We start from the raw sequence: 26,687 nt of genomic DNA, 5'->3' as shown, positions 1-26,687 counted from the left end.
CGGCCAACTATAATGACTGACAGCAGCATGAAGCTATATTGCTACATTTTTCGGATCATACATGCTGACGTAAAGAGTATATTTTATTCTTAACATTACATATAATCACAGATTTCATTCCACTGATAAAACAGCTGATGATATCTAACACTGTATCAAAAGCAAAGATGGCATATTAAACAAACGTGTACATTGTAAAAGTGAACAAATACCTACACACAGACTGTTGTTTATTGTAAGTGTGTGCATAAAACAAAGTGTAATCTGGACCTTCTCTGGAAACCTTTGGAATAGTGCTGAGATCACGTGCTGGGATGTGGCACACTCTGCTGCGTCAGTCCGTCCTGGAGCTGCCCACATCGTCTGTTCTCCCCGGAGAGCTCTCGGAGACGCCGCCGTGCTCCTCACTGAAAAAGGAAAGATGAAATGTGATATAAAACTAGCTCGGAGCCAGGTACAGCTGAAGGAGTCTGGATGAGAAACAGTCTGGAACTCAGCGTTCAAATTCAACTTCTTTTATTAGATTTATAAAAATCTGCTTCAACTCCAACACCAATCAACTTGTTTAACCTCTTAAACCCTGAGCCTGTTGTTCAGGTCTCAGGCTCGAAAATGACATTCCCAGAACAAATGACCATATCTTCCCTTCTAAAAGGGTTAAATTAATAATCTTTTTTCTCAAAGTAATGATAAACCTGTGAGTTGGATGTAGAAAAGTCACAACAATATAGATGTTTTTTATTTTAAAGAAAATTCAGATTGAACATAGTAAAAAACTGTAAATTATAGTGTCGGTCCAAAAATTCTTTTTTACTTATAGTGAAAACTACCCTTGGATGATGGTAAGGTAGACTAAAAGCTTTAGGAATCCAAAGTACAACATATAAGTACCCTGTATCAAGATTGATGCAAAACAAGTGACATTTGACCTTTTTAGAGAGGTTTAGCCAAAAACACTCCACCTCTGAGGTGATTTGGGTGGAAATGTTTTTTTTTTCATATCTCTGGAACCCATTGGTCGATTTTGATGGTTGACACCTCTTTCTGTTAGAGCCAATAGAGTGGCGAAGTCACGCCCATCTACTTCCGCCCCATGGGACCTTATTTCGGAAAAATAATGTATTGAAGTCAATGGAGAGAGAAAACTTATCTTTCGATCCCGTTTGAATTGTGCCATGAATTACACATATGATGTTTGTCAATCTTAAAAAATCATTTCCATGTCAAAAAAGTCACAGTTTGTCGTAAAACTGTTGAAATATAAGACTAGGAAAAATACGTAACTAGAAAGACTACAAATCCCAGAGTCGCGTAAGTGATGTCACAATTGTTTTCCTCCACTAAGAGATAGCTACAGTAAGATCAGCGCCATATAGATATAATCTATCTATATGGCGCTGGCTAAGATAAGATAACTTTAACAAGATGCCTGTGTGCTTAGTACCAGGTTGTTATTATACCAGCAATGGGTCTTGCTCGTTCTTTCGCTTCCCGTCTGATGAAAGGACCAGAGTGTCTGGATCAAGCTAGCTAGTAGCTAGCACGTTAGTTAGCATTACAGCCTTGTCATTTTTATTAGCCTTAACATGAAGTAACATTAAGTAACCCAAAATGTTAAACAGTAAGAGTAGTAGTCATATTTCGTGAACCCTTTGAAGAGTACTGTCACCGGTGTGATCATTCTATAATACACAATTTAAACCCGGGGGAGAAATGCTAACGCTAACGCTAGCCATCTTCTCTACTTCATGCTATCTGCACAAATGGTTGACTTTAAACATTAAAACGACCAGGCAGTTCAGAGAGAATCAAAGGAAGGCAGGCAGGCAGCTTTGCATGACTTTCTTCAGGACGTGTTTCATTGTGGTGATAGTGAGGGTAATCTAATTTAGACCGATGACAATCATATTAGATTAATATTAACCCTAGAACTGCAGACAATATAGCTAGGATTTAAAACTCAGTTCATTGGGTTAATTTTGAAATTGCTTCAGTTTATCATCATAACAGATCAAAAAGTTCAGATTCATTTTACAATAAATCAAGGAATTATGCACTTCTACAAACAAAAACAACATAATTAAAACATTTAAACAAACTACTAAAAGTAGATGAACTACATTATTCAACAGTTTACAGTAACTTCTGATAATAACACAGGGGAAATAAACGAGGCATCTCTTTTCCTCTCTCTCTCCCTCTCCTGACAGCCCGTCAGTATCGGGGTTAGTACAAATGAATCCCTTGGCGGTTCTAGTGTTCATTTACCGTTTTGTCTTCTCTTTGTAATGCTTAATCGATTTGAAACCAAGTCTAACGTAGCTTAAACTTAACGTTAGCTTTCTAGCTAACACAACACATTCACGCACCTTTCTCTGTGGGTTTTTTTGTAGTGACGAATGAAGTTGGATGTTGTGGTGGTCGTGTCACTGATCTTTATGCTGCAGACCCTGCATACCGCTGTTCTCTTCTTATTAGCGTCATCGACAACATAATCCTTGAATCCAAACTTGACTATTTGTGGAGTAACGCTAGCCGCTGCCATGTTAACTCACACTCCTGCGGTCTAGTGGGTTGCCAGGTTTGCGCGCACGGCGCTATAATCACCCAATCACATTTTTCGAAAAAACTAAACGTAATATCTCACTACAAAAACAAACGCAAATATTTAATTTTAAACAGTCAAGTCCTTTCAAGTCATCTGTCTCAAGCTTAAGTCAAGTCTCAAGTCATGAATACCAAGTCAAAGTCAAGTCAAGTCTTTTATCAATGTTAGTCAAGCAAGTCTCAAGTCAAAAAATATGCGACTCGAGTCTGACTCGAGTCAAGTCATGTGACTCGAGTCCCCACCTCTGCAAATTCGTATAATTCAGTGATAATGAGGGTACCCATCTGTGTCACCTCACGATGTGAATCAATGTCATGGATGTGGAGAAAAGATAAATAATAAGGTTTTGTGAGTGCTTTTCGGTGCAGTAAGGTGTTAGCATTTTTCGCTCGTTGCTAATTCAGAGGCTCAGTGTTAGCATTGTGCGTTTTCTTTTGAAAAATAAATAAAAATGATCAGTTAGATGAGTTTCTTCCCGTTACATGGATATACAACATTCATAGTTTATTAAATGAACATGCCCTCAGACACTGTTTCCTGCAAGATCTTGCGGCAGTGCCCCGGTACCGGGGTCTCTCGGGCTTAACAGGTTAAGAGGTTAAGGAGTGCTTTTCTTTGGTGGAGGTAGAAATAAAGGTGCAAGTCCACAACTCTACTATCTTCACTCCACCGATTCATAACCAGAACATTTGTTTGTATACTTAAGAAGGGAAAAAACGACATTGGTGAATGCCACACATTTTCCTCTATTGGAACGATCTATACCAGGGGTGTCCAAACTCTGGCCCAGGGGCCAAATGCGGCCCGCAGACCATTTTGAATCGGCCCTCAGCAAATAAAAAATATATAATGCAGTATGGCCCTCAAATGAAACTTGTGCTTGTCTTTTACTTCTTAAATATAGATGTAAACAGATATTATACAGTTGTATTCCTGTGTTAATAACCCCACTTTTCAAATAAATGTAGTAAATTAAAGCTGAAAATATGTTCTAACAAATCTAAGTCGATAAGAAAAAATCCCAATAACTTATATACATAACAAACTTGAATATACCCTTCCTATTTCCTCTTATTATAAGCAATCTGACGCTTCTGTTGTAAGGAATGAGCTACCAACAAAATAATTGAAACCCTAAGGAGAGCTGTGATGTACACTGATTAGCGGCTGCTAACCAGAAAGCCGTCAGAGACAGTGAGATGGAACAGTGTTGTTGTGGGACGACAGCGCGTGTATACATCGGGGCTCCGCCCACTGTACCCATAGAGTCCAGTAGAGGGCGGAGCCTGTGAGAGATATAACGAGGGGTTACGTATGGTAACCCTTGTTATATAAACACAGGCGGAGCCCTCTACTCGGGGGCTCTGTCTGTCCTATGCTGAAGAGAAGTGTAGGATGACGGGAACGGGAGGCGTAGCCGCCTTATATACGGTGGGCTTGTGCACGCATTCAGGTAGGCCCGCCCCGGGGCCGGCTACGTCTATAGAAATCTCAGTAGGTGAATGCTTGCATGATAAGGTAGTACCCATAGAGTCCAGTAGAGGGCTCCGCCTGTGTTTATATAACAAGGGTTACCATACGTAACCCCTCGTTTTATTTAAATGTCATTGCATGGCCTCAGATCTCCTACATATAGTAAACAAGTCTCTTCACTGAGGTGTATTTCCGCAGGCCCTGCAAACTGCAGTCATTAAACCACTCTTAAAAAAGAACAATCTAGACCAGGGGTGTCAAACTTAATTTCATCGCGGGCCACAATAGCATTATGGTTGCACTCAAAGGGCCGGTTGTAACTTGAAGACTATATAAATATATATAAATATATAATAGATATTAAATAATGTATTATATTACATTATTGGCTCTGCATTGGATTATTATAGGTTCAGGTAATAACTTCATAAATAACTACGTCTGAAAGCAGAAGTCTAGGGCAAATAATTGAAAGCAAATATTCAACAATTACACCAATTTTATTGAATATTACATTCTTTGCAACTCTTGTGGGCCATATTAAATGAGGTTGTGGACCGAATTTGGACCACGGGCCTTGAGTTTGACACCCCTGATCTAGACGCTTCAGTAATGAACAATTACAGGCCCATAACAAATCTCCCATTTCTAAATAAAATCATTGAAACAGTTGTTTTTGAACAGCTGAGTCCCTTTCTTTGGATAAAAGGTCCCCTATTATGCAAAATCCACTTTTCCATGTATTTTTTACATAAATATGTGTCCCCTCTGTGTAAAGAGATTGGAAAGTTTCAGGAAAAATATCTTCTCTTCTTTTTTAAGGTCCCATGTCATGGCCATTTCTACTGATCATAATTCCATTGTTGAGGTCTACTAGAATAGATTTACATTGTTCAATGTTCCAAAATCACATTGGTTTCTCATACAGCATCTCTGTATAGTATGTGTATTCACTCTCTGTCCTAAACAGCTTGTTGGAGCTCCTGTGAGCCCACTGTGCTCTGATGTGTGTTTATGTGTTACAATGGCGTTTGTTAGCAACCAGAAAATGACACCAGTAATGACAAACAGATGAGAATGCTGCGTGGGGTCTGGGTGCTGTGTTGGCGGGACGTTGCGGGGCTCGCTGCTCCGCTCGAGGAGCGGACAGTGTGAGCTTTATTACTGGTGTCGTTTCCTGGTTGCTGCGTGGGGTCTGCGAGACAGCGTGACACCGCGGAACTCAGCCTGAGCACACACACGTGAGTGTGTGGCGAACTGTGAGTGGAGATCCGCGGAGCCACGGCTGAGAAAAGATAAGGCTGAGTAAGTGTGTGTGCCGGCAAACTTTGATTTGATTGTTGATAAGAGTATAATAGGGGACCTTTTTAAATATCTGTTTTGATGTGTTCCAGTCAGGCTTTCGACCAAACCACAGCACTGAGACTGCTCTTGTTAAAGTCTTCAATGACATCCACTTAAACACAGACAGTGGCAGAATCTCAGTGTTAGTATTATAAGATCTTAGCGCTGCGTTTGACACTGTTGACCACAACATATTACTAGACCGACTGGAAAACTGGGTGGGACTTTCGGCAACAGTTCTAAATTGGTTTGAATCCTACTTAAAGGACAGGAACAACTTTGTTTCTATAGGTAAATACATATCTGACAAATATGACATGTGGGGTACCTCAAGGCTCCATCTTGGGGCCTCTTCTCTTTAACATCTACATGCTACCACTGTCTCAGATAATGAAAAACAACCAAATAAGTTACCATAGCTATGCGGATGACACACACATTTACATAACCATTTCACCAGAAGACTATGCTCTAATTCAAACACTGAGTAAGTGCATTGAACAAATCAATGACTGGATGTGTCAGAACCTTCTCCAATTAAATAAAGATAAAACTTGGAGCCAAGTAAAGGAAGAACGTATAAAAGTTAGCGCTGAGCTTCAGTCTGCAATGTTCAAAACAACAGATAAAGCCAGAAATCTAGGTGTAGTCATGGACTATAACCTGAGTTTCAACAGTCACATTAAAACAGTTACTAAATCAGCCTACTATCACCTTAAGAATATATCTAGGAATAAAAGAATAATGTCACAGCAGGATTTGGAAAAACTTGTCCATGCTTTTATCTTCAGTAGACTCGACTACTGTAAAGGTGTCTTTACAGGTCTCACTAAAACATATATTAGAAAGCTGCAGGTGATTCAGAACGCTGCTGCTCGAGTCCTCACTGACACTAAGAAAGTGGATCACATCACAGTTCTGAAGTCCTTACACTGGTTCCTCACTGACACTAAGAAAGTGGATCACATCACATCACTGTTCTGAAGTCTTTACACTGGTTCCTCACTAACACTAAGAAAGTGGATCAGTCCAGTTCTGAGGTCTTTACACTGGTTCCTCACTAACACTAAGAAAGTGGATCAGTCCTGTTCTGAAGTCTTTACACTGGTTCCTCACTAACACTGAGAAAGTGGATCAGTCCTGTTCTGAAGTCTTTACACTGGTTCCTCACTAACACTGAGAAAGTGGATCAGTCCAGTTCTGAGGTCTTTACACTGGTTCCTCACTAACACTGAGAAAGTGGATCAGTCTTGTTCTGAGGTCTTTACACTGGTTCCCTCACTAACACTGAGAAAGTGGATCAGTCCTGTTCTGAGGTCTTTACACTGGCTTCCTGTCTGTCAAAGAACTGATTTCAAAATACTGCAGCTGGTTTATAAAGCTTTAAATGGTTTAGGCCCAAAATACATTTCTGACCTACTGCTAAATGATGAACCATCCAGAACTCTCAGGTCTTCAGGGACGAGCCTACTTTCTGTCCCCAGAAAGCAGGGTTCAGTTATTATGCTCCAAACATCTGGAACAAACTCCCAGAAATCTGCCGGTCCGCTGCAACTCTGACTACTTTTAAATCCAGGCTGAAGACTATTCTTTTTAAAGATGCTTTTAATTGAACTATCCATATCTCAGACTGCACTGTAACTTTTATTCATGTATTTATATATTAGCTTGTTTTATGTTTATTTTATTCTCTTTGCTTTTAATGCCTGTTTTTAAATGCCATTATAATGTGTTTCCGCTGCACTATTTCTAAATGCTCTTAATGTCTTTCCTTTGTGTAAAGCACTTTGAATGCCTTGTGTTGAAAGGTGCTGTATAAATAAAATGGCCTTGCCCTTCTACACAGGACATTTACTTGTTTGGTTGTATTCATCCTGTGAGCACTGTCTGTTCCTGCAGTGGTGACCCTGTCTGCTATCTCCCACTCCTGTGCAACTTCAAGAAACTGCTGAATGTTTCAGCAAAACGTTTTTTACAGAGCGAGTGCAGAACATTAGTCATGGATCAGGTGTTCCGTTACAGTGAGGTTGTGACGGTTCTTACTGATGTCCAGTCTCCAGTCAGTGCAACACATGTAGCTGGTGCAGAATTATTTGCTCTCTTTAACTTTTCATTGCCACGCAATTCATGGTAAACATCCACGCTGGAAGGAGGGGAGGGTCAAACTTGGTCATGTGATTAGTTTGCGGTAACGACGCAAGCCCTATCTGAAAGTGTTGGTATCACACCTGAGGGGGGATCCCTCTACGTCCTCGATGGTGTCGGGCAGGGGCTTATTGGCCGTCTCCGGGAGCAGCAGGGTGAGGGCGGAGCCCAGCAGAGGGCAGAGGCCGCACAGCACCATGGGAGCGTGAGGATTGAGTCTCCTAAGCAGGTACATCATGGGAGCCAGGACTCCTCCGGTCCGAGCACACATGGAGCCGATGCCGATCCCATTCTGTCTGTGAGGGACACATAGAGTCACAACCACGATACTGATTCACTTCTACTGCTGCAGATACATCGTTGACCTATATGTGGATCAGCAACAGCAAGAAAATGTATCCTGCCCCCTGAAATATTTCTTATATTCATGATCACTACAAAACATAGATAAACCTAAACATGTAAGAGAAAGAGAAATTCCATGCATGGGGTCAGGTTTGTAATAACTCACCTGATAACAGTGGGGAACACCTCCGCTGAGTACACGTAAATAATAGACAGAGAGGCTGTTATCCCAAACTTCCCGATCATGGCCAGCACGGTCTTAATGATCGACAGGTCTAGAGGAGAGGACACAGAAGAGTGTTACATACACAGACTGGAGACATGGGAGATACATGGGTGCTTTTTCACAGAAAAATAAGCATTTTCCCACCTGCCAAACTCATTTTTTTATTATAGCACACCAAAGTGTATGTTGATAAAAAATGAGCAAATCACCAGCCACGAGATGGACAAGAGGAAACTCTGAGGAGGCGTGCAGGAATAAAGTATGTAACTGTGTGTGTGTGTGTGTGTGTGTGTGTGTGTGTGTGTGTGTGTGTGTGTGTGTGTGTGTGTGTGTGTGTGTGTGTGTGTGTGTGTGTGTGTGTGTGTGTGTGTGTGTGTGTGTGTGTGTGTGTACCACTGGGGACGAAGATGGTGAGCAGGCAGGCGGTGCCCCCCACAGCCAGGAAAGCCAGCTGGGAGAACTTGCGTGAGCGGTTGAGGGTGAACAGGGTGATGGTGCGTGCAGGCATCTCCACCAGGCCGAAGATCAGCTGAGTCAGATAGATGTTCATTCCAAAGTCAGAAATGTTCAGAGACAGGCCGTAGTACACCAGCACGTTGGCAAACCTGAGAAACGAGGGAGGAGGAAATATAGAAGTCTTTCGGGGGGACATGCCGGTACAGTTGTTAATGACAGTTCTGTTAGACTGAAACGTTGACTTTAATTAAATGTATTATGTCAACAGATTTCACATAACTGTATTAGGTTAGTTGAAAGCAATAATATTAAGATTAATAAGGTTCAACTCAATATTATTGCTTTTAAAGGTAGGGTAGGTAAGTTTGAGAAACCGGCTCGAGATACACTTTTTGTTATATTCCATGGAATGCTCTTAACATCCCGATAGCAATGAATATCTTAAGTGCTTTGACAAAAAATCCATACAAAAATATCATCTGTGGAAGCCGTAGTACTGTAAAAAGTACGACCAATCATTTTAGCCGGCCCGGCTAAAATAACTGGATGGCCTACCTGCCTGTCAGCCTTCCATCTGTGCACAAACTTATCTCGTGCCCTCATTGGTCATGTGCGCGTTCGTGTGTGTTGGAGGAGGGGCTCTGTAAGGAAGTGGCAGATTTTCTCCGGTTGTGTATTTTCAAATTCTAGCGCACTCGAGCCGGTTTCTCAAACTTACCTACCCCACCTTTAACAAACCTAATAGAGTTATGCGAAATTGTTGACAATTAAAGTTATTGTTTCAGTTTTTTCAGTGTACAGTCCTGTTCTTACAATCCATTCATGAACATTATATACTGATGGACAGATGTGTTCATGGCCACTTATATATTTACTTTGAATTAATTCACAGTGCGGTATAATTAAGCAATAGCTCACGACAGGCCGTGGTATATGGCCATTATATCACAGTTAAGGGGCGTGGTTCGGCCCGACGCGAAGCACTATCAGAGACTGGATATATCCCCCCCCCTCTCTCTGGTCGCTACAATGGGGAAATTAAATTACGGGCCAAAAGTTGTATTTACAAGTATTAAAAGTAAGCATAGGACACCAAACCAACTGAGACCCGTCTGTCCGCCGCATCTACGCACACACACACACACACACACACACACACACACACCTACACACTGTACAACACACACACTGTACAACACGCACCTACACACTGTACAACACACACCTACAGCTCCTAAAGCATATGATATATCAGGATACAGCTGTTGTGTATTTTATTATGTGAAGCCCTAAATGGTTTTAGAAAAATATCGACTCTTTGTTTGTAGATATCTACTAAACTAAAGCATACAAATAAAGAGAGTAATGTAGGCCTGTTATACTGAGTGATATATATTATAGATGAGAGTAACACCTACGTCACTTCCGGACGAAAATTACGGCCCCGCCCACTTTTGGGGGAAAACAACGCTGTCATTTGAATGGCGGTCAATACAAATTCTGAAGTTTTTGCCAATCCGATCAGACATTTTTGAAAACCGTGGATTTGTGGATCTTCAAAGAGCCTGATTACGATGGCCAGTCAGGCAAACAATTACATTAAATCATTTGAAATCGACAATCGGGCTCGATATACAAAGTCGATAAGAAAAAAGCCCAATATCTTAGATACATAACAAACTTGAATATACCCTTCCTATTTCCTCTTATGATAATCAATCTGGGGCTCCTGTTGTAAAGGGTTAGCTGCTAACAAATTAAAGGAAACTCTGTTTATTTTTCTTATTGACCTACTTTTAATTGATTTTGCTAACTTATAACTTAACTTATTCGAATATTCTTCTGTAAGTGTCCCTCTGTGAAAAAATTGTGGACACCCCCGATCTAAGTAATCCTTATATACATTCAGTTGACTGATACAAGTCAGTAAAGATAATAGGATTGAGTGGAACACAGCTTTGACAGGCGATGGAAGAGGAGTGTGTTGGAGAAGCAAAGTTCCAGACTGTTAGGAATGTGGGAGGAACCCAAACACTGTTTTGCTCTGGGGCTAAGACCCTCTGCTGTTTGGTTGTGTCATTGGTAAACCCTAAACAAATAAAAAGCCTTACTGCAGCAACTCAGTGCAACAATGGCTGTCATGTTGAAGTGATCAGAGCATGATGTGAGTCATTGACTTCACATGGACAAGGATAGATTTTCCCATTCAGAAAAAGGCACTGAAGCACTGAAAAACCTGAAACGTTGAATTTAAATAAATGTAATATGTCAACAGAATTCACATAACTGTATTAGGTTAGTTGAAAGAAATAATATTAAGATTAAATATGTTAAACCTAATATTATAGCTTACAATGAACCTAATACACTTATGTGAAACATGTTGATATAGTACATTTGATTAAAGTCAACTTTTTAGATTTTTCAGTGTAGAAAGACAAAGGCAATGCTCTGCTCATCCTTACCAGAGATAAAACACGATCAAAGAGTGCTTCCTCATTTTCGGGGTTCTAACCAGGTCAATGAATGAGTGTTTTTTCTTCACCTCATTTTTCTTTTCAACTCTATAGACCTGGTGAGACACAGAGGAAGACAGTTAGAGACTTTGGAGTTGGGTATATAAAATAATAAAACACAGTACTGATGGGGAAGTTTGCATTTTTAAATGATAATGAGTGATGGAACATTTATGCAAAGTAATAATGGTTGCTTCAGAGTGATACTGAAGTACCTGTTATACAGCTAGAACACTCTCCCTGCTACTAAAGCAAGAGGAGCTACAGTATGTTCACTGAGGATCCTTTTTTTCTGTGAAGGGTATTTTTTATTATTTTTGAAGAATTCAAAAGATTTGATATTTGACGAATAAATTAAATCTATCCATTGACTTTTACAATGTTAAAATTGAAATGTTGCATTTCTACCTGACACATCTCCAGATCTTTGGTGAGGGGCTTCCCATTGATCTGCGCTGCTTTCCGGATCAGTTCCCATGCTTCCTCCTTTCTGTCATTGGCCATTAACCAGCGAGCTGACTTCGGCAACACCCTGAAAAAGTAAAGAAAATGCTAAGCCTTCTTATTAACATAGACACAGAGGTGGCTGTGGCTCAGTGGGATAGTGCGCTGATCTTCAGGGCAGACACTTCACCCCAGATTGTTCCAGACTGTGGGCAATCCTTACAGTCTGAATGTATGTAAGTCGCTTTGGATAAAAGCGTCTAACAAGTAATGTAATGTGATGTTTCCGTCCTCTTGTTCAGTGGTTCCCAACCCGGGTTACGGGGACCCCTAGGGGTACGTGAGGGGATCGCAGTGGGTACGCGGGAGCCTGGTCGGCCGCAGGGTTCGTTCTAAAAATAGTGTGAGTCATCCCTAATTAAATAAATCACTTTTGTCTTATATGAATACAGTTCAATGTTTGTATTCGAATATGAAGGACAAAAGTGACTGTGGACAGTCATTCAGAGGGGAGGGGTCTCCTCTCCTCTGTGTGAGGAGCTGCTGCGGGGGACAGCATGCTGCAGGTTCCCGCCTAGTGTAGCGAGGGTTTTCAGGATTCAAACAATCAGAGTACATGTTCATGTTCAAGATTGCAGGTATGTGTGTCGGTGTGGAGAACAGGCATGTGCAAGTCTCCTAAAAAAAGAGGTTATTGGCTCCCTCACGCCACACGTCTGTAGCCTGACTGTGAACCCTGTGTCTACAGGTGTTGCTGTAGATAGGGAAACTAGTGTGTACAAAAAAAGGGTGGGGTGCCAAACTGTTTTATTTGTATCTAAAAAAAGCGTCCCCAGCCAAAACAAAGTGACGCCCATTGAAACAGTAATAGGTAAAAATAATTGTATTGCATGTAGCCTATTAAATGCATGATATTCATTATTTAAAGTGGACCTATCATGCTATATTTAAATGATATATTGTAGGGCCATACCTATATAAGGTATATTTATACGTTTCTGTTTTCAAAATACCAAACAGATCATGCATTTTAGCCATGCCTCATTTCGCTCTATTTGCTGTTCTCCAGCCCTGTTTTTGCAGGGGGCTGATTCTGTGAGCTGCAGCTGACCACGCCCCCCTGCAGGAGAGGATAGCGTGCTCTGATCAAGTCAGAAGAGGGGGAGAAAAAAAGATCTCCGTCCTCCGTGTTTTATTATATAGAGTCGTTATTAATTTGTTTTAAAGCTCAATAAATAACAAAGAAGACCTTTGACCGGCACTTTTCTAATTTTGTCCGGAAGATTTAAACTTTAACGGACATCTTGACCGGCGAAAGAAACTGAAACTGAAACTCTGCCGCACGGTCCCCTCGTTCCTTGGAAGAGGCGGAGAGGTGGGTGTTTGTCATCTGCTGGTGGACTAACCGGAGAGAATTACAGTGCTTGCCTCGACGGGGAGGGATTGCATTGAATTAAAGCAGCAGGAGCAAACGCTTGCCTCGGGGAGGGAGAAAGAAAGCCACAGCGGAGAATAAACAGAAGGGTAACCATGGTAACCATGCACGGGAAGTCTTCTTCGCTGCTTTTGTGGCAGACTACAGCGCCACTTACAGGCCTGGCATATGTACTACAGCGTCTCCAGCGCTTTCGAGCGGCAATGGCCGGCCGTGGCCCAACCCCACATTCCCCTGATAGGTGGAGAGTTGGCCCAATAGCCGTAGCGCCACTGTCCTGACGTCAGGACAGTGTTCAAATCTGGATCAGTTTTTATCAGATCCGTTGCAGCCCCTTTTTTAGAGATTTGGGTATGGAGGAAAATAGAGAGGGTTGTGTTTTCTGACACTTGGTGAGTTCCCTGGAACACCGGGGACACATATTCATGTATAAAAGACGTACAAAAGTGCATTTTGCATGATAGGTCCCCTTTAAAGGAAAACTGCAAATGTATATTCTTCAGAAAGATGATATCAAAGAAGAAGCCCTCCATATTCCCTGTTATCCTTCAGGTAGCTCTCAGTGTCAGCAAGGTTGGGGACCCCTGCTGCTTAACTACAGATGTTGAAACTGCTACAAGTGAGTCTTGTTTTTATCATAGCTTAACTTTTAATACTGTTTTATGGTTTCATTAGTTAAAACGTTAACCTATTTTAGCTAGTTTTACCGGCGGCATAGGATTTGGAGCTCACAATATATTGGCATGATAGCCTAGTGGCTGATTTCCACATCAGAGATGACCCCATTGAACAGGAAACATCCTGAATAGCTTGGCGTGCGTACCACTCATCACCTGCAAGACCAAAGGGCTGGAGCTAAAAACTGTCTGCAGTCTCCATCCCTCTCTCTGTTAGTGCTCCGAGCGCTTTAGTCTGCTCTCTACAGGTTACATAAAAACGTAAAAATGATTTCTGGCATTTTCTGGAGTCTTCACTCTAAATTCATATTTAACCAAAATAGTGATGATCAAACACAACCCTAACCCCTGACCCTAACCCAAAACACATCCATTGTATGGCTTTTTCCATCTGGCAATGATCTGCATGTACAGTAAGCCACCCTGTGTATGTGTTCGGCTCTCCCTAAAAATCCTTCGTTCCTATCCGTGTTATAATTAACACCAGAACACCAAATCACATCAAACAGGGTCCGTCTGCTCTTAATGAAAACAATAACTTTGATCTCTATCAAACGTTCACAATCAGCCAAGCCTTTATTCAAGCAGTGTGTGTGTTGTGCAACACAAAGTCTCTGTTGGTCGCAGTGGGTTCAACTTGCTTACAGAAGAATGCATCATATCATATAAACACAACACATATATAAAACTCCACGTTAATTGGGCATACGTCTGGCATATTCATTTTCCACAATAAATACTTTGAATGAGTCGGTACTTGTTGAGATCAATGTGATCTCCAGCACATCAGGAGACCACTATGATCTCTATTCTGATTTGACAACGTGTGTATGTATTTGTATGATGACACCTGATACCCAGTATCTATAATAAATAAAGGTAACGCAGGAGTGCTAGACAGGTGTTTCAAAATGGCTTATGCCACAATGACAAACTGGTTGTCATTCAAAGTATGTTGAATAATGAATATTATGTCTGATGTGGTGGAGGCCTGTTTTCAATCTCAGTGCTACAGCGCTGTAAGGACTTTCCTCTATTTGCCATACTCCCCATGAATTATTGTTGCTCTCTTAAACCCAACCCCACCTCTCTGTATGTAGCCTTCCCTCAATGCATTCATATTGAGTTTACTGCCCACATTTATCAACTGAAAAGGTAATACTGCAGAGTGGAGGGTAGGGCTTAACGATTAATCAATTTTAAATCGAAATCGCGATTTGAAATGATGCAATTATCAAATCACAAAGCCTGCGATTTTTTTTTGTTTTATTTTTTTAATAAAAATAAAAAAACGTTGATACGACCTTCCTAGCCGGAGATATGGCCGCATTTTACAATAAACTTCCGTTGGGTCGCTTAAAAACAAATATCACAAATCAAATCGCAATCGCAATATCTGTCGCAATTAGATTATTTCCCCAAATCGTGCAGCCCTAGTGGAGGGTAGATGGATTATATCCAGCCTCAGGCCCAATTCCAAACCACACCCTACCCACTCCCACTCCGTGTCGGAGTGACACTCGCAGCTAAATGAGGCTCACTCCTGTCAGCTGGACAAGCTTTGGAACAAACTCCCCTCTCTCCGGCAGAAACAGGAAATGCCGTAACTATAGGTAACAACGGTTTCAAATCAGCATCTCTTGGACAACAAATTAAAATGTATAACTAATATAAAACTCCAAACATCTTTAATGGTGTTACTTTTTTGCAACGCTCTTTTAGTTTTAAACCTGATGTTTATAAACTTCTTAGTTTTTGCAACAGTCTGTAAATATACACAACTTTATAATAAAATGCACACATTGACCTTTTTATAGACTAAACACAGGTAGATCCTAAGTTAAAAAAAAATGAGGTTATCATGAGGTTGTTAACATCGCAGTTTATCAGTGGATGTTTGCTGGAACTGTTTGTAAACAGCGTGTTTCCTGACGGACACACACAGCGTTGAGACCGGTCAGGTAGTGCAGCAGGTGAAGTCAGCACCGATGCAGACTCGCTGTTTGAGGGGTGGATAACCCACTCCCCCTCCACACTCGTTGGTTTGGAACAGCACTTAATGTCGCGGACCCTCCGCGCGAACGCACAAACGGAGGGGTAGGGTGTAGGGGGCGGTTTGGAATTGGGGCTATGTGTCCTTCTCATCTGTCTGCAAGAACTGCTGTGCATAATCAACCAAAACATGTGAGAGCTGCCTTCTCTGCAGGCCTCGTCCGTGACAACACACACAATGCTATGTTCCTGTTCAGTGGCCGGCCTGTTAACCCTGCCTCCTCCAATAGATTGTGAAAACCCTTTGTCTTCCTTTCTCGAAAAAATTAATACAATTCAATCTAATTTTAACAATGATACTGTACTTTCAGGCTTATTCGAAATCTCTCTGCACAATCACATTGTTTCCTATATGTGCCTGTCTTTCAGCCCCAAGTCCTTCTCTCACCTCTCGCTGTGATTCTGATGGATGATTTGTGCGACACCTTCAAGCTTTTTAACATCCTGTTGAAGCTTCTTTTTTTTTTGTCCACATTCTAATGCACGTCGGTCCTATCATGGGAGAGGGATCCTCCTCTGGTGCTCTCTATGAGGTTTCTTAGATTTTTTCCCAGTCATTTTTGAAAAAAACTGCAGGGCTCTAAGGACAGAGGACTCTAAAAACAAATGTGTAATTTGTGATATTGGGCTATAAGAATATAATCTGATTGATTGATTTGAGATGCCGTTTGTTCAACCTATTTTTAAAAAGAAGCCTCCTTGATCCAACCTAATAGAATAAGTACACACCTAAACAGAAACTAACATTCATCTACAACATTTTGAAAAACTTTACTTCAAAGCTCCTTGAGGTCATTGAAGGACAAATGTAATAGCAAAATTATTGAATTAAAATATGAGTTCAGTAGCCAACACAACACAGAAACAGCATGCCTAAGAGTGAAATGGCATCCTCAAGTGGGCTGACAAACAGTCTGTCCTGCCTGACCTGACTGATATCAATCCTGGTTAGCAGCTCAATAACTGGGATGGGGTCTCAGATCTGCTCTCAATCGGCTCTCCTCGGGTTGTAGTTGACATAGACAGCTTTTCTTCATCTGCTCATATACTGTACTCAGTGAAGTCCCACAGGTTCTATCTCTGGTCCCATACTTGTTTGTCTTTTAAGTCTCAAGAAAACCTGGTTGTAATCTTTGACTAGAATCTGCACCTTGAGCAACAATTAAATAGGCTTGTGCAAACACGCTTTTTCTCACAAGGACCATGCTCTTTTACTCCTCACTCAGCCTGCAGCCAGGCTGCTAACTGAAACCACCTGTGGATCCCACAACACATTCCTCCATAGGAACTATTTCCTAGAGGGGAGATTTCAAGAAACTGTTTATTTTTTTCCTAGCCAGGAAAATTGTATGTTGCTGTTCGGATGTATTTTCATTGTCTTAAAAGTGATAGAAGAGTTATTCTGTTTTATTCCATGTGTTGAAGTAGAGTGATTCTTGATAGCAGAACGTCAAGGTCGTGCCATATTGGTGTTCATGTACATGGTGTCATAATTTATGTATTATGTTAATGTTGTTGCTAAAACATTCTGACGGTTTATTTCTCTGTCTGGGTCAATGCGGAGCTCCAAGTCCTGCTAGAGGTTTTATTTCTTGTTGTATTCTTTTTTTTTTATTAAGTACAGGCCAGAGACACAAACAAGATTTGAGATTTGTGTTTTATTACTTAAGTTAGATCTCTAGCAAGAGGCAGAGGTAGGTCTTTGCATTTTCCTGCTATGCTAAATAGATATATGAGAGGAATTTGTCACTAATCATGCATATCATTGAGCATTCCCTACACAATCCATTTTAATCAAAGGGGTTGAAAAGGGATAATAGACTTTCAAAAAGCAGAACTCAGGGGTTTAAAAATGGTACATCCTCCAATGTTATAATGCTGCCCACTCACCAGATGTAAAAGATGAAGAGGAAACCCGGTGCTGAGATAGCCAACTGCAGTTTACGCCAGTCTCTTATAAGGTACGCCAGTCCTGCCAGCAGAATGTAGCCCACACCGAAGAAGTAGTCTGTGATTATTCCAGCCAACATCCGCTGCTTGGACCCCGTCCACTCCGTGCCTGCTGAGCCACAAACAGGACATGCATGACACTGTGTACAACAATAAAGAAACTACATGTAAAAGTAAGAGCATCAGCCCGGACCATTCGCCATCATCAGGTTTTCTTTCTCAGACTTTGTAAAGCTTGTCCAGTTCCCAACACTCACTGTTATTTACTGTTCCAAAGGATTGTAGGACTTCTCATTACTAACCGGGCCTTTTGAGAAGGAAGGTTTTTTGGACCCAGTTTATTCAGCCATCTCTACACTGAAGCAATTTAAACCTTGACTTCAATTAATTCATTAAATGTACAACAAATTTCACACAAATGAAGCTCAGCGTAAGTTCAACCAGGAAGACCGTCTTTACTCTTCATTTACTATTCTCATGTAACTACTCTCTCTCCTCTCAATAAGTGATCGGGGGCGTCACTCTCCAGCTTAACCAATCACTTCGCTCTATTCCCAAGAGCCTATCATAGCGCTCTGTCAAACCTTTTAAATCTGCTCTCCCCTCTGACAGCTCTCATTCCAGGTGACTCGACGCAACCCTCCTCCACCCCCTTTTCACCTCCTGTCCCTCTGAATCCAGGGTCAAGCTAAGCCACTCCCCTTCAGACCGAACCCAACTATCCATTCACCACCACCAGTGTCTAGACCCCGGGGGGTTTCATCGGATCGGTTCTACCCTCCCGAATGATACTTCCTGCACAACGGGGCCTAATCGGCAAAACTCCTTTACATTAATTTGTGTATCTCTGCAATAAATATGTATTCTTACATCAAAACCGTCTCTCCTGATTGAACTGTATTAGGTTAGTTGAAAGCAATAATATTAAGTTGAATCTATTTTATCTTGATATTATTGCTTTCAACTAACCTAATACTTTTATGTGAAATCTGTTGACATAATACATTTGATTAAAGTCAATGTTTCAGTGTATAATGAAGGCTTGAAAAGGACCAAGATTACGATAAAATAGTAATAATTGTATTCTATCTGTATTGTTTTATATAAATAATATATACATATACAGTGGAGGAAATAAGTATTTGATCCCTTGCAGATTTTGTAAGTTTGCCCACTTACAAAGAAATTAACAGGTGAATTTACAAAATCGTCAGGGGATCAAATACTTATTTCCTCCACTGTATATACGTATAGATATTTATAGTCAGTGATTTCTTTGACTGGTATTGACTGGTGTTGACTGGTGTTGTGAAAGTTGTTAAGTACCTGCAACATTCTCTCTGGAGGGATGTTGCTATTGATGGTTGGGAAAACTACATAGAACTCCACAAATACACAGAAGACCTAACAAACACAGACAAAGCAACACAGAACACAACAAGAAAATAAGACAACATCTGACACAAACAAAGAACCTATAACAAGACGCAGCAGATCAGCCATGACTATGGCTGGTCCCTTCCAGGGTTTCCCACTCATAGACTTTACTTGGACGGGCTGCCCAGGTATATTAACGGCCGCCCAAGTATATTTCGCGACCCATTTAGTTTATTTTTTAAGTTATTATTATTTTGTATGTATTGTGAACGCAACGCTGTGCAAATGTGGGTCTGCCTCACACAGGGTGACTGGCTGTCTACATGATGTGGCCTGCCGGCATGGCCACTGTCATACAGATCATAAATCAAAGCCCTTGATTGGTCTCTGTGTGTCATTCAAGCTCGGGATAACCTCAGCTCAGGTGAGGTTAAGGACTCTCTGAGTGTTTAGATCAGGGGTGCCCAACCTTTTTTGAACCAAGAGCTACTTATAAAGTTGCCAGTCTGCCGAGATCTACCAATCCAAATAGAGAGGGGGGGGGGGCTGGGGTGCTAGCGAACTGTCAACTGGGGGGAGCCTCGCTGCGGGGAAACGGCGGACCTCTGTCGGTGCAACTTCAATGATGCCTTTTAAAAACATAACAAATTAAGGGCGGTGACGGCCGTCAGCGAATCGAGCCGGCCCTTGACGACCGGCTGTTCTGTGATTCTCCAGATTCTCCAGATGGCCAGTCCGCGGAGGGTGGAAAATACATACCGGAAGTAAACAAAGACGTGCAACGGGACGGTGTTCCCACGGGAAACACAACTTAAAATATTAAATGAAACAATCTCATCTCTTAAAATTCACAACTTATTATGAATTAAACATTCACAAACTTATAATGATGTATTCACATGTTTAACTCTGTTACATATGCACGCAACGAACAGAAGAGCATAGGGCAGAATTAGGAGGGAATTCCGTCTCGTAGCGTTTGTGCACTGTTTTGAAATGCCGCTCCTAAATTACCCTTCTTCGATAAAGCCACGCTCACATTGCAGATGAGACAGATGGACTTTGAATTGGAATAAACAAAAAAAGAATCATCCTCCCACTCGGAGTGAAAATTATATATTTTGGGCTTTTTTGCTTCTGCCATAATTGCGGTCTTGTGTGTGTGCGGACTGTCACTCCTGTTGACACAAGCCTCATCTCAATACCCCTCCTCGACTCCTCCTTTCCCTCACTCGCGTCCCTTCCTTGCGTCTTAGCTCCGCCTCCGTAAGATGCGAGCGAGAGACACGAGGAGGAGACGCGAGGACAGAGGAGTCCTCAGGTATTAAGTGGGATGTCCTCGTTCACTCAAACGTCACTTTTAAACGACGTCTGTTAATGATGACATGTGCACAGCTGTATCCCCTCTCATCGGGCTTAACTGAATAACCCTTTAGAACCGGCCCATTTGTTGTTAAATATGTATTTAAATGATGAATCTTTCTCTTGTTAGTCAAGGAATTCAATGTATGATGGTTGGTCCTGCTTTTGTGTTCCGTTTTGGTGTAAAATGTACATTTCAATAAAATTATAATTATAATAATGTGAAAGCCTTTACTCTGAACATGTGTGTCCTGTCGATCCCCACATTCACCACAAACCCACATTCAGGACTGTGCATTTTAAATCATTTAACTACTGAATATTTTAACACAAAACAAATAATTGTTATTTATCAAGATCTAGCCATTTATGAAATAGCTTTCTTAATAGCTATGTTTTAGTGACGTTCAAGATCATTAAACATTACTTAAATTGTTAGTATAACCTTAAGAAATGAATTGCACATAATAATTCCCACGGAGCTGTGAGCACTTATACATTTATGTGACGCTTTTCCACTCATTCTTCCAGTTCTCCGTTTTCCTCTCTTGAAATCGACCAGCTGTGAAGGTGGGGGCGGGGCTTTTATACGCGAGTAGTGAAAACACTTCCGCGTAGTCTGCTCTCGTGTATCCTCCCTTTCGTCTCCTCCCGCACCCCTCCTCCCTCACCCCTCCTCGACTCCTCCGTGTGCATTTCAGCTATTGGGACGTCCTTCAACATGGCGTGTCTTGATCGATTTCCGGGTCAAGTCCCGGAGGAGGGGAAGAGAGGAGTCGAGGAGGGGTATTGAGATGAGGCTATAGAGTGGCGAAGTCCCTCCCCTTCCGGTGGACCTCCATGGGACCTTATTTCGGAAAAATTATGTATTGAAGTCAATGGAGAGAGAAAGATTATCTTTCAATCCCGTTTGAATTGTGCCACGAATTACACATATGATGTTTGTCAATTTAAAAGATAATTTTGCAAGTAAAAAAACAAAAAATGTGTCGTAAAACTGTGAAGTAACACATTTGTTTGTGTGAAACGCTCAATGAACTACATCTCTGGTCAACAACACACGTCACCAAGATGGCCGTCACTACTGTCTTGTCAACAAAACGATTGACTACCCTCACTATCACCACAATGAAACACGTCCAGAAGAAAGTCATGCAAAGCTGCCTGCCTTCCTTTGATTCTCTCTGAACTGCCTGGTCGTTTTAATGTTTAATGTCAACCATTTGTGCAGATAGCATGAAGTAGAGAAGATCGTCGAAGCTAGCGTTAGCGTTAGCATTTCTCCCCCGGGCTTAAATTGTGTATTATAGAATGATCACACCAGTGACAGTACTCTTCAAAGGGTTCACGAAATATGACTACTACTCTTACTGTTTAACATTTTGGGTTACTTAATGTTACTTAATGTTAAGGCTAATAAAAATGACAAGGCTGTAATGCTAACTAACGTGCTAGCTACTAGCTAGGTAGCTAACTTGATCAAGCCACTCCTGGTCCTTTCATCAGACGGGAAGCAAAAGAACGAGCAAGACCCATTGCTGGTATAATAACAACCTGGTACTAAGCACACAGGCATCTTGTGAAAGTTATCTTATCTTAGCCAGCGCCATATAGATAGATTATATCTATATGGCGCTGATCTTAGCTATCTCTTAGTGGAGGAAAACAATTGTGACATCACTTACGCGACTCTGGGATTTGTAGTCTTTCTAGTTACGTATTTTTCATAGTCTTATATTTCAACAGTTTTACGACAAACTGTGACTTTTTTGACATGGAAATTATTTTTTAAGATTGACAAACATCATATGTGTAATTCATGGCACAATTCAAACGGGATCGAAAGATAAGTTTTCTCTCTCCATTGACTTCAATACATTATTTTTCCGAAATAAGGTCCCATGGGGCGGAACGTGACTTCGCCACTCTATAGACAACGTCAGCTAACTAGTGCCCACTGCCCACCAGCCACGCCCCGACACTTGATGCGTTCAAGTGCATTATTCTGGCACAGGAAGATTATGTTATAGGACATTAACGATAAAACAGAATATTGTTGTTCTATTTTTTGACACATCTCGCGATCGACTGGGAATCTCCCCGCGATCGACTGGTTGGGCACCCCTGGTTTAGATAGTTAACTTAGTCTAAGTTCTCAGTGGGTCTCAAACGGTTTGGTCACCATTTATGTAAACTCATATTTCCATTTGAGGGGGGAGTGATTAGTAACAGATGCATGAATAAAAAAAAAAAAATTAACTAGCTGAAAAAAGGTAAGATACACTTTTAAAACTTGTTGAGAGCTAAAACTAGTCTTTGCTGCTGCCTCAAAGAGGAGCAGGGGGGAGAGGAGGGAGAGGAGGGAGACAGGTGAGGCTGATTCAGGAGCACAGACACACTCACAACTATAAATGAACCAAAATTAAATAAATAAACAAGTTTCAGTGTTTTTTCATATTGGATATGTTATGTTATTGGTTATGGCCATGATTTTATGATTTTTGAAATGTATACAGTTCTGTTTCATATAGGTGTTCCCATAGATCTAGTCTCTTTATTTGCCCCTCAAAATGCACCAGATTGATGCATTTAACTCCAAAATCTAAAAAAACATGGACAGGTTCCTAAATAAAATTACAATTTTATTTAAATAGTAACCCATGTCCATATATTTATTTGTGGGTAGTAGATTTAAACTATAGGGCAGCAACGCTGTAAATATTGACAAATAAATCCAGCAAAATGGCACAAAATAAAACTGGTAGTTGCCTGGCTGGGTGTATAATTCCCGGCCTGACTTATTGTCTCGGTCCGGCCCTGGCTGTACCTGTTCGCTCTGCCATCACGTGAAGGGTCTGCTCACAAGTGACCAACAGAAAGGTTAATGTTAATGTTGTTGTTGCACGTCACCCCCCCCCCCCCCAAAGTATATCTCAGATTTGTGGGAAACACTGCCTTCTCAACAACTGTTCAGTCTGAGTTTAATGTGATCCTAGTCAGGATACACTTTGACTTTTGTAGGGAATTATACATGTTGAATGGAACCACATGGGAATCCTGGTTATGAAGGGATTTATAGATGAGTTCAAGATTAGAACATTTAAAAGACTAAAACAAATCCTTTCTAAATAAAATAATAAAAAGTATTTATAATACATCTTAATTTACTTCAATTCAGGATACAAAGACAGAAATCACAGATCACTTTAACTTTCTATAAGCCACTGACCTAGGACAAAGGCATTCATGATGACACCAGAGATGGATGTTCCAACCATGAAGCGGAGGGCGATGTAGACGTAGAAATTAGGGGCGAAAGCAGCTCCTACCCCAAAGACAGCCTGGATAGCCAGGTTAAAGAGAATGACAATCCTGCGGCCGTACCTGCAACAAGACAACATCTCCCTGAACTCGCTCTTTCCATGTAAACAAAAGGGGAACACGGTTCTAAAGAATAATGATCAGACAGCATGTGATGAAATAAAACCTTTTTAGAAAGTAATGCTGGAGTCAGATCCCATACAAAAGTAGCAAGGTGTTACTTTATCCATTCGATAGGGCTCTAAAGATGGATATGTGTCAACAAACGTACTTATCAGCTAAGCTCCCAAACACAACAGCTCCAACCAGCAGGCCGAACATGTACACCGAGGAGCCAATGTTGTTCAGGCTGGCATCCTCACACACCAGGTCCCACTGCAAGGAAACACACACACTCGTTTCAGACAGAACATTCGTTATTTTTAACTCCTAAGACTGACAATATAATCCTAGAAATTGGTTCTAGAGGAAATGGAATATTTGAATCCTCTTTTTATCATCACCCACACACAAAGCAACATTTAAACTCTGCATTTAAACTTGCTGTGGACGCCTGTTTGAATAGAGCACAGGTGTCTCCTCGGCCGTGTGAAGGAGAGGGTAAATAATGATGGGTTCTAAGGGGCATTTCCTTTTGCATCATTATTATAATAAGATTTCAATTTAAGTTTCCAAGAAGGGGTACATTCTTGACCACATTTGATGTGTCCCCAGTAGGATGACCCATTTCTGTTGTGAACATTCTTTGAGCCCAACTTGATGTAAAATGTGTCGTCATCTAAAGGGCCTTTACACCACCTCCTCTGTTGCAGTGTTTGTGTGGAGAAGTTTTTCCGAGCGCTGCCCTCAAAGTTAAAAATATTTCACTCTGACCGTGATTGCCGCTGACCTTTTGATGCACAACCAATCAGATTTCAGCTGTGCTAAGCAGCACAAGCTAGCAGGGAGGGTAACCATAGAAACAAAACTTAACAAGCTTTTTCTCATTGTGAGGAAGAGTGCACAGGGAGCTAAAAGCAAACCGTGCATCTTGTGAAGTCAGCATATTAACTATCCAACACTTTGGGAAAGGTGGTGAAAGGGACTTCCTGAGCCATGGAGTCTTGTTCTTGTTGTAATAAATGCACATTACATGGATCGAACAGATATAGCCAATCCTGGATGGCTGCAGAGCTGCACACATCTTCAAGTGCCACAGTGGAGGACGGCCAACCCCACACGTTGCGTCGGGTGACCCTTCCAATAGCATCACTGAGGGCTGCAGCTGCCCACCCCTCAGATTCATGTCTGACAGAAGATGGGAGGGGGACCGGGTGAGTGGAATGGCCAGAAGATGCATGCACCGCAGGAGTCCATCTCTCAAACTCTCGTTTAACCCTGTCTCAGGTATCACCCCCGCCCACTGAAATAAAACGTCTGAGCCGCTCCACATTCCTTAGATGCATGGAGTCCTCATGGTAAACACATTGTGTGAAAACTTAAATATTCAGTCAAATCAAATCCTGAATTGGAATGCTGCCCGACAAACGGTTTGTTTTTCACTCACCTCAGTTACTATGGTGCTTTGGAAGGTCTCTGTGCTGTAATCCCAGCCCCCCTGGCACTTCTCAGAGGGGTGTCCATCGCCCAGACCTGCATCCCCGCTGAGGTTCAGAGGAACCGTGCACGACAGCTCGGACTGGCCGTAAAGGGAGGACGGACTACTGAAGGTGAAGTTCAAAAAGGCCTGAGGGCCCACTGAGGAATGGCATAAATGCGGAGGAACGGCCCCAGTGAAGACAGAGACCAGCATGTGGAATGCCAGAAAGATTTGAGGTAGACATATCCATATATACAAGGTCTTCTGGAACTTCCCAAAGCCGCCAATAAGGCAAAGAATTTCATCAAAGTTCATTTTCTGGCTTTATGTAGATGCACCCTTATAATGTGCTACTCTGTAATTGATCAAGTCCAAATCCTAAAATGTTGCTGAATAAAAAAAGCAGATGAAAGCAGAGGGCCAAGTGTCAGCCAGATGAATGAAATAAAAGGCTGAAATGATGGTCTTTACCACGCTGATGATTGAAAGGGAAAGGGGCCTCCTTCAGATGCAGTCACAGATGTGTTGTGCTCCAGTGTAAGGGCAACCTGTGGCTATATGCAATGAACTGTGCTGCTCTCTGAAAGTTACTCAACCTATGTGGGAGTGATGGGAGTGTGCTAAGGCAGGAGGGAGGGGTTCCTCTCTGTGGGAGGAGCTGCTGGTTGAGCATGGCTCAGCTGCTGCTCTCACATCACAACACAAAACCATTCACAAAACTGGAACAGAGCTCCCAGGGAAATGTGAGAAGACTAATGTTTGGCATTCTTCGATGAGGTGTAGGGCTCCAGTATTCAAGTTGCATAGTGTGAAGAGTCAACAGATTATATTCTATTTAAGGGTTTATACTTTCAAAGCCAATACACATTAAAAAAAATGTTTAAGAACAATTTCAAAAATACTGTTCACTTTGTGCCAAGGTATCTCAGCACTTACCGACACACATGGTAACAACCACAGCCAGTTTCCAACTCTTTCATCCAAACCCAAAATGTGTCAATGCCTCATCAATAAGGCCCCCCCCCCCCTGACACTTTACCTCAACCACATCATAGAGTCTATGCAGCATTAATGCACACAATGTACAACAATATCTTCTTATTACTGCCGATTTATATTTTTATTCCATATTGTATTCCTTTTTATTCCATTGCAATGTAAATACTGTTATATTTATATTTTTTGTTATTTGTAATATTTTTTCTAGTTCTCTATCTGTGTTTTAATTGTTGTTTTACTTTTATGTATGCACCACGACACCTAGTCAAATTCCTCGTAAGTTTAAACCTACCTGGTAATAAACCTGTTTCTGATTCTGATTGTGATAACATATACTTGATTTGGCCTGACAAAGGTGAAAACCAATAATTGAACACA

General features: G+C 41.4%; 1 protein-coding gene across 1 annotated transcript; it reads right to left on the bottom strand.

Moving 5' to 3' along the window:
- Positions 1-25,625, bottom strand: si:dkey-119m7.4 (uncharacterized protein LOC560629 homolog). The gene is made up of 10 exons (XM_034150713.1): positions 25,278-25,625; positions 24,003-24,106; positions 23,640-23,794; positions 17,612-17,780; positions 11,522-11,645; positions 11,063-11,169; positions 8,535-8,746; positions 8,082-8,190; positions 7,654-7,866; positions 1-407 (listed from the first exon to the last, which is right to left on the bottom strand). The coding sequence occupies exons 1-10, from the start codon at positions 25,623-25,625 to the stop codon at positions 335-337; spliced, it is 1,614 nt and encodes a 537-aa protein (XP_034006604.1). The 3' UTR covers positions 1-334.
- Positions 25,626-26,687: the final 1,062 nt, after the last annotated feature.

This window comes from Trematomus bernacchii, unplaced genomic scaffold, assembly GCF_902827165.1.
Source record: "Trematomus bernacchii unplaced genomic scaffold, fTreBer1.1, whole genome shotgun sequence".
Taxonomy (NCBI): Eukaryota; Metazoa; Chordata; class Actinopteri; order Perciformes; family Nototheniidae; genus Trematomus; species Trematomus bernacchii.
This window is presented reverse-complemented; position numbering and strand designations above follow the sequence as displayed.